The following is an 8,061-nucleotide window of genomic DNA, read 5'->3' as shown; positions in this document are numbered from 1 at the left end:
CCCTGCTCCAACTCCTGCCCCCACACCTGCTCCAACCCCAGCTCCAACTCCTGCTCCAACACCTGCTCCAACCCCAGCTCCAACCCCAGCTCCAACCCCAGTTCCAACCCCAGCTCCAACCCCAGCTCCAACCTCTGCTCCAACTCCCGCCCCAACTCGAGCCCCAAGTCCACCAACGCCATGCTCGACTCCAAAACCTGCTTCAAAACTAAAGTCACGATCGTTCTTGGTTCAAGCTCGTGCGACCGCCCCCAGTGTCAGTAGCAGGTTGAAAGACCAACTGCTTTTTCAAACCAACGCCATTCGGGCAGGGCATGCGCTTGGTCCCGTTGCATGGAACGACGACATTGCGGCCCAAGTGCAAATATGGGCGGACACGTGCCCCGGATTTGAGCATGGAGGTCCTAGCAACGGCTGGCAAAACTTGGCCACCTACGACCGATGCGGCGCGGACAGGTGCTTGGCGATGGCGGGGGCGGCATGGCTGTGGTACGACAGCGAAGAGTCGTTGTGGGATTTCACGACCAACCAATGCACGACGGGGTCGTGGGCCGATTGTGGCCACTTTTCCAACATGATGAGTCCTCAAGTCACGTCGATGGGCTGCGGCTGGTCCGAGTGCGACAACGGCGACTTTGTCTGGTGCAACTTTGACGCGCCCGTCATGTACCCTCGCGTGCCTCCACGAACGAGCACCAAGGCGCAAATTGCTGCCACGATCGTCCGTTCTGCGTTGTCTTGAGCAGCGATGCTCATGGAGAGCGACAACCACGCGGCTGGCCGACACAACCCACCTCAACTTGTGTGCGCCGTAGTTGCGTTTTTTTCGTGGTGCACTTGTGTGGCACGTTTGGTTCAAGCGATATTCCTTTTTCTGTAGTTGAAAGCACGGCAGCAGGTCGCAATGCATGCAGAGCCATGAGCATGACCAACACCATTCGTGGATGGAGGAGGTGGCATGTCACTGGTTGAATAATCGAGTTGCTGGCAAGAGCAGCATGGACCACAACGGATCGAAAAGTCGAGCAAAGGGGTGCAAAGGTTCAGTAGGGGCAGCGTCGAGGAGTCGATCGGTCGGTCGCACGGGCACAATCCGTTTGCAGCCTTCCACGCAACGTCACGGGCATGGAACGACGTCATTCGATACACTCGGAGCTTTGTTGGGACGGTCGAATGTCTCGAGGCGTTGCCACTTGAACATGCTGTGGTGCATAAATCCAAAGCTATGGTGTCGACATGCTGGAGCGAGTTTAGCTTGACATGCAGCAGGCGGCATTCGTTGAGCACCACGGCAATGGCATGGACGAAACATCCATGTTCAGGCCACAGGCATCCAAAGATGCGCGACCAGCGAGGCGCCAGCACCAAATGATAGCTGTTGTGGGCGAGGAGGCCAACAACCAAGATGTGGCGTAGGAGGGCCAGGTTGATGACCGCGGACGTCGGGGCGGCGAGCTCGTCGGCAAGGTTGGGTGGACCTGGTGTGCTCAAGATGGACCTTCAATAAACCTGCTTCCATGCATCCTGGCACGGCTTGCCAAACGACGGGGGGCATTCGTAGCGGATAGCGTTGAAACAACAGCGACAGTTGGTCCTGCAGGGTGTTCCAGTTCGCTCGATTGTGGTGGAGACAGTTGGAGAGGCACCTCGATGTTGGGCGATGAACCTTGTGCGCAACTTGTGCAAGTCGTTCATTGCGACGAAGGCTGCATGTCTTGTGTGCAGGTCATCGCGTTTTTCGACCAGCACAGCAAAGCAGTCGCGATGGAATATATCGGGCACATAGCTTTGGGAAGCTCTGAAATGCACGGCTCGTGCAAAGCCCTGTGTCGATGTCGTCGCCACAAAAACGACGCTGGCTCGCGTGGCTTTCCCCATCATCCGCGTTGCCGTGGAATGGTAGTGAAAACGTAATGATGCTGCTGCAGTGTCCGCTGCACCCGAATGCATTGTCGCGGTAGTTTGGAGCGTTCTCGGTCGAAGCCGCGGGTCATTCCAGACTCGAACGGATCGGCGCCGCGGTCTTGCTCGCCGCACGCAACGGGAATATATCGTGATGTGAAACCGGCCAGTGCGTTGAAACCGGCGCAGTTGTTCCGGTCCTTGGGGCGTCATCACAACGCACCCCAACGCCGAGAAAGACCGTCGTACTCTATCCAAGCGGCGCCCTTCGGCGCAGTCCTTGTCGCACAGGTCGATGAGCGGCCCGTGCGTCGATGGCCAGCCAAAGTCGACACGATGTGGTGGTGTGTTGTCGGGTTGTCATGGAACGTCGAACATCACGGTTTGATTGGTGGGCTAAAAATAGATCCCCCAATGAAATCGCCAACGAATAGATCGACCTCCCATGTTTCAACTAAAAATAATGGCGACGCGACGCCGTGGGGGGTCAGCATTTGTCGACGGTCTCGCAGCTGCACTGACCCACACTTGGTTGCCGCCTGCCATTTCGCTCCCGAACCCTCCTCCTACATGGCCGACTTTGCTTCGCGGAATTCGCTGTCGATCTCGACGGACTTTAACAATGGCGGGAGCGGCGGGGACGGCAAGGACGCAGCGTCCGCGGCGGACGTGACCTTCTTCGACAAGGCCGCAACGATGTTTGCGAACAAGTTCTCCAAGGACGGCGACAACGAGCCCCACGCGCACCCGACATGGGGGTCTGTCATCAAGCGCGAGAAGTTTCAAGACATGGACCTCCTCGAGAGCGGCAACGCCCGAGAGTACATCACAGAAGAGAGCTTGAGCCCCACGAGTGCGAAAGCATGGACGTACAGCACAGTCCACCGCATCAACAAGACGCAGTACAAGTATGTGACCACGTCCCTCGATTCGTTGGGCCCATGCGGTTGTCTTGTCTAGAATGTTCTGGAACAACGACCAGTTCCTCCTCAGCGCCAAGCAGCACAATGGGATATTTTACATTTCCCAGTACGAGCATTTTGGCGAGTCGTCCGGCGATACGAGCTCGAGCGGTGCTGTGCCCACGTCGCATTACTGTGCCGTACTCAAGTACGTTCGACTGGTGTCGCTGTTTTTGTGGCGCTCAAGGTGGACAATCTAGGCGCACGACCGACAACAGCTTCAAGCTGTACAACTGCGGGTGCGAGGGGTGCGACCAAGGCTTTAGCAAATACACGTGCAGCAACGATCACGAGAACGCGAGCAACTTTGGCTTTACAGAGGACGCAGGCGAGGGGGCGGACCGCCAGTTGCTCGCGGACATTTCGCACTTCACCAAGGTGGTCAGCGGTATTTCGAGTGAAATGCGGTGCCTGAGTGTCGTCATTCCTGCCGTCATGGAGGACAGTCGGTCGCGTGTGATTTGGTGTCCGCGCATGTGCCGGAGCGACACGCCGTCGGGGGGCACGCCGCGGACGTCGGTCAAGACAGAGCTTGTCACGTCGCCGTCGCCGCACGGGAAGAAGACCAAGTTTACATTTGAGACGCCCGTGAGCGACCGTGTCAAGCTCGTGAGCAAGCTTCCGTCGTGGTGCAGCGAAGTCAACAGCTTAATCATGAAGTTCCACGGCGGTCGGATCCGCGAAGCGTCGGCCAAGAACTTTATGCTGGTCATGGACGACGACGACGACAAGGCAGTGTTTCAGTTTGGCAAGTTTTCCAAGTCCAAGTTCAGCCTCGACTTTCGATACCCCCTCGCCCCCATCCAAGCGTTTGCGATCGGGCTCAGCTCGTGCTCGTGGAGTGCAAAATCCAAACTGAACAACTAGACGCCCCTATTTAGCCCAACCTGATATACATGACACTTTGCACTGTTCCCTTGCATGACGTTCGTCGACAGGTTGGACGTAGGTTCGACCACGGCGCGCATGTGTGTGCAGGTGGTGGGCCGACCTTGCAAACCGATGGACAAACGCCTCGGTTGTCGAGGAGGTTGCGATGGCGGGCTGGATGAAGTACTTGCTCCGTTCTCGGCGTTGGACTTGCTGTGGATCATTTCGTTATGGAGTCGTGATCCCTCGAGCTTCGCGCAGCTGAGCGAGGACTTGAGGCGATGCGATTTTGCCGGCCCAACCCAGTGCACGACACGAGGTCAGAATCTCGACAACGTGTGGAGGCAACTCTTCCGTGGACGCCAGCCCCACGTTCAGCACACTCTACCAGCCATTCAATTTGAGCAGCTGAGGAAAGAGTCGAATGCGTGGATGACGTACTTGCAGTGCATTGTCGGGCCACTTGGTCGCGTTAATTGCATGAGCAACTCGCGCGTCTTGTTTGAGGAGCAGCCATAGACAGCGGCACAGTCCGACGGAGTGTGGCAATTGCGTCAGCCATACGCAACAGGATGCATTCGCTTCGAGCAACGCAGTCAGGAGCGCGCACAAGATCTCGTCGTCCAGGTCCACCTCAGTGGCCACGAGCTAGGAAAAAAAGCGCATTCCCAGCGACCTGGCAAACACTGACATGGCTCGATCGACGTACCATAGACAAGAGCTGGACGTTGAGCGCGGGTTCGTCAACGGCAAACTCGATCACGCGCTGCATAAACTCGACGGCGGTGGCCGACTGAAGGGCGAAAAACATCGCTTCGCACAGAATGGGCACCAAGGCGAGTCGCTGGTCGCTGCCAGTGGTGTCAACGACGTCGTCGTCGGCTTTTCGCTTGTTTTGCGACGACATCCAAGCCTGCACACATCATATCAGTGCGCCTCAAGAACGCAAAAAAAACGCACGTAGACGTCGCAGAGCACGATGGGTGGAGGTGCAGTGCTATCTGTGGTGGAGACGACGACTTGATGCAACGACCAGATGACGTTTCCAAACAGAATGGCACTGGTCGGTTCCATTTGTGCTTGGAATTGGGGCCAATTCTGAGCGATCCTTTCTCCAAGCGCAGCTGCCACTGCACTGAGGTCGCATAGCATGAGCAGTTGCTCCACACACACGAGCAGCAGCGCCACATTGGCTCGTGCACTCCTACACATGCACAACTTGAAAATTCAGGCACTCGTTGAATAAACGAACGTACCGCCTCAGGTGCAACTGATCCATGAGAGACTCAATCAATGTGAGTTGCTCGCCCCATTGGACCATGCACTGGAGGATGCCCGCTAGTAGCAACTTGTTTGACGAGCACTCGAATTTGGCCATTACGTCCAGCGCGCGCAGGACAAACGCGTCTTTTTGATATGGCAAGAGCGCAATGATGTGCCACATGCCGGCAATCACTATGATGCCAATGAACGACCGTCCATCAAAACAATTTGGATCGATACATGAGACGGTCAACAGAATCCAATCGTACCCGAGCCATGCGTTGAATACGTGTCCAAGATGGAGTGGAGCACATCAGGGAGAACTTGATCTTGCAAGAACCGTCGGCAGTCTGCGTATCGCTTGCTATGCCAGAGTGGTTTGGCCACACTTTGTAGCAGTTCAACCACGACCCACACAATGCCATGGGCCATGGCTTCGTTGATGTCGGCCAACGTGGACGCCAAAAATTGGAGCAGCAGTGCGGCCAATTTGCAGACGACCCCAATGGATGAAAAGTGCACGACGTGGCGGTAAAACACGCGACTCGCGACGGGATAATCCTCGATCATGCTCACCGTGCGCGCGATTTGCGCTTCGTCTGATACGCCCTACGAAATCGACGATTCATTCACACAACCACGCACAATAATACAGCGCAGGAATACTTGAGGGAAATACGACCGCATAAACAGATTCGTCAGCGGTTTGGCGACGGCGGGGCGGGTCGCATCCACGACGAGTCGCAACAGGCACTTGTCGACCGACGCAATATCATAAAAGTGCATGTTTCGAATGCTCTTGACACGGACAAGAAGGCGGCAAAACGCCGCGCGAACAGTTTCTTGCTTGTCGTTGAGATACGGCGAGAGCTGCGCACCGTCGAGTCCAAGTCAGCGCACAAACTGCACACAAGAACAGGTTGCAGAAAGACGTGCCTTGGGGAGGAGCGACTTGAGCACGGAATGGCTCAGATGATTGTCCAAAACTAGAGGCAGACCTTGCAACACAGCAACGCGGACAGGGGTCGAACTGGCATCTTGGACAAGTTCAAACAGCCAAAACAAGAATTGCTGGATCGAGTCGTGCGGAATGACCTCCCAGTAGAGGCTCAAAACCTGCAATATCGATCAGACCCTGGATTTAAGCGGCATGAGGACTACCTTGGCAAGGCCGTGGACGGCAACTACCCGCGTCGCGGGTGAAGTGTCCTGGACTAGTTGAAGCATAACATCCACTTGTTTTTGCATGAGTGCATCCGCTTCTTCCTTTGTCGCGGATGGATTTTGATATGGAAACCCTTGAAACAACACGAGAGCGGCTTGCTTTCGGACTTGGTCGTTTGTCGCACGGAGCCCGCGCCACAATATTGGTTCCACCAGTCGGTGCAGCATCGGGTCGCATACTTGTTTGGCATCGAAAAATGCCTACACAAGAAATACAGGGTGCATCAAGATGACTTGTGGACTCGACGATTTACGTGAAGCACGGCATGCAATTTCGTGCACAGCGCCGGCGTTTGGATGTAAATGGCATGGTACAAGTACGGCTGGATGCAGTCTTCTTCTAGCTTCAACAGGGACGGCAACTCGCTCAGATGTGCCGTGTGCCAAGCCTGTGCACGTCGCATTGTGATCAACTGCGAGTGGTGGAGAAGCCGATACCTTGAAGTAGACAAGCCCGTAGCGCTTGACAACGGAAACCTTTTGACAATGAACTTGATTCCGAATAATTTCGTGGATATCGTCCATGAACGATGCGTCCAAGTGAAAAAGGTCGCTGAGGATCGCAACGCCATCGTTCGTTTTGAGGAACGCGGGCGACACGAAGCATCGCAGGAGCAAATCCTTGAGCAATCTGGCAGACTTGTCATGACAAGCGAGTATGCGTAGATGGAAGAAGTGTTCGTACCGACTGCTTGTGTCTTCAAAGTCCAAAAGGGACAGCGCGTCCAGTACGTCTCGCAGCCGCTTAATGGCCGTCGCCGATTCTCCATCGAGTGCTTGCACGACGAGATATGGAATGAGCTGTGGGATAACAGCTTCCGCACCAGAAGCGTGGCTGATCCATAGAGCCTCACAGCACTGTGCAATAGCGTCTTGGGCGTCACATCTAACCATGTTGTCGATGAGGTTGCAGAAGATCAGACACGTACGGCGATTGGAGTAGGAGGCTGTGGAGGTGCACAATCACGTCACTGAGTGAAGACACGACAGACGACGGTAGAGAATCACGGAGGCTCCAGCTCAAGCATGTCACGCACGCAGCTGCGTGAAGATCCTCCTGTGGTTGCCGGATGTACTCGCATAGGTCAAGCCACTGTGTTGTCGACATGGTCTCCAGCCCTTCTTTCCACTCCAAGCTATGGTCTTCTTCCTTGTCAGAGAGGCATTCAGAAGCAAAGGAACGTAGGAAGGTCTTGCAATTCCCGTCGTTGGTCATCGCGTGCAGCGCCTTCTGCATTGCCGGTCGCATGTTGGTGGATGCTTTGTGCCTTCGCTTACAATGTGAAATTCAAATGGACCAATCATACGTCCTCCCACGTATTTTCACAGTTTTTCGTTGGATTATCACATTTTCTCGAAAAATGTTGTTGAAAACGTGAATTTCTCAGTCGAAAAACCAAGCAGGGCCCTCGGACAAGAGCTTGTTAGGTTGCGTGATGCCTGCCGCGGCGTCAGCAGAGCCATGCGTCAAACGCAGCTATGTAGCCGGAATGAGAGGAAGGAAGGGTGTTGATGAGGTTGGTACGTGTGTGTGGCTTTGCGCAGACAACTCTCTACCTAAAGATACGAAGCACCCACTTCGCCGCGTCCAACGACTCGAACGCGTGAGCTACGTCTACAGCTCAGGAGCTCTGCGCCATGCAGCGTCGAGCGACGTGCCGTCGCTTGTTGCCTCGACTTGACGGAACAATGTGTTCACACCACAGCCACAGACTCTGGCTAAGGCGTTTTCTTGCAGTTGAGGCAGAAGCGGTGCGTCGTCACCCGTAGCCACGACAATTTGGTTGGACGTGCTGGCTGCGTCGACCGTAGACTTACATCTCGGTCGTCTGTGGTGTGG

At 55.4% G+C, this 8,061-nt stretch overlaps 3 protein-coding genes across 3 annotated transcripts in view; 2 read left to right on the top strand and 1 right to left on the bottom strand.

Annotated features, from left to right (window-relative positions):
• Positions 1–742, top strand: part of H310_13544 (hypothetical protein) — a gene marked incomplete at both ends in the record, with an annotated part of 2,674 nt that extends 1,932 nt beyond the window's left edge. The window contains 2 exons of the mRNA XM_008881093.1: positions 78–229; positions 312–742. Of these exons, the coding sequence (XP_008879315.1) occupies positions 78–229; positions 312–742 (583 nt within the window). The remainder of the gene's footprint in view (positions 1–77; positions 230–311) is intronic.
• Positions 743–2,472: 1,730 nt separating this feature from the next.
• H310_13543 (hypothetical protein) lies at positions 2,473–3,845 on the top strand (the record flags this gene model as incomplete). Its single annotated transcript, XM_008881092.1, has 3 exons — positions 2,473–2,810; positions 2,863–3,012; positions 3,065–3,845. The coding sequence occupies 3 exons, from the start codon at positions 2,473–2,475 to the stop codon at positions 3,729–3,731; spliced, it is 1,155 nt and encodes a 384-aa protein (XP_008879314.1). The 3' UTR covers positions 3,732–3,845.
• On the bottom strand, positions 3,721–7,494 carry H310_13542 (hypothetical protein). The gene is made up of 13 exons (XM_008881091.1): positions 7,151–7,494; positions 6,907–7,107; positions 6,660–6,852; positions 6,476–6,610; positions 6,159–6,422; positions 5,934–6,113; positions 5,664–5,867; positions 5,267–5,606; positions 4,991–5,189; positions 4,695–4,938; positions 4,444–4,647; positions 4,176–4,382; positions 3,721–4,118 (listed from the first exon to the last, which is right to left on the bottom strand). Exons 1-13 carry the CDS (start codon positions 7,468–7,470, stop codon positions 3,963–3,965), a joined length of 2,847 nt encoding a protein of 948 aa, XP_008879313.1. The 5' UTR covers positions 7,471–7,494; the 3' UTR covers positions 3,721–3,962.
• Between the last annotated feature and the right edge of the window lie 567 nt (positions 7,495–8,061).

The sequence above is a fragment of the Aphanomyces invadans genome (assembly GCF_000520115.1).
Source record: "Aphanomyces invadans strain NJM9701 unplaced genomic scaffold supercont1.53, whole genome shotgun sequence".
NCBI lineage: Eukaryota > Oomycota > Saprolegniomycetes > Saprolegniales > Verrucalvaceae > Aphanomyces > Aphanomyces invadans.
This window is presented reverse-complemented; position numbering and strand designations above follow the sequence as displayed.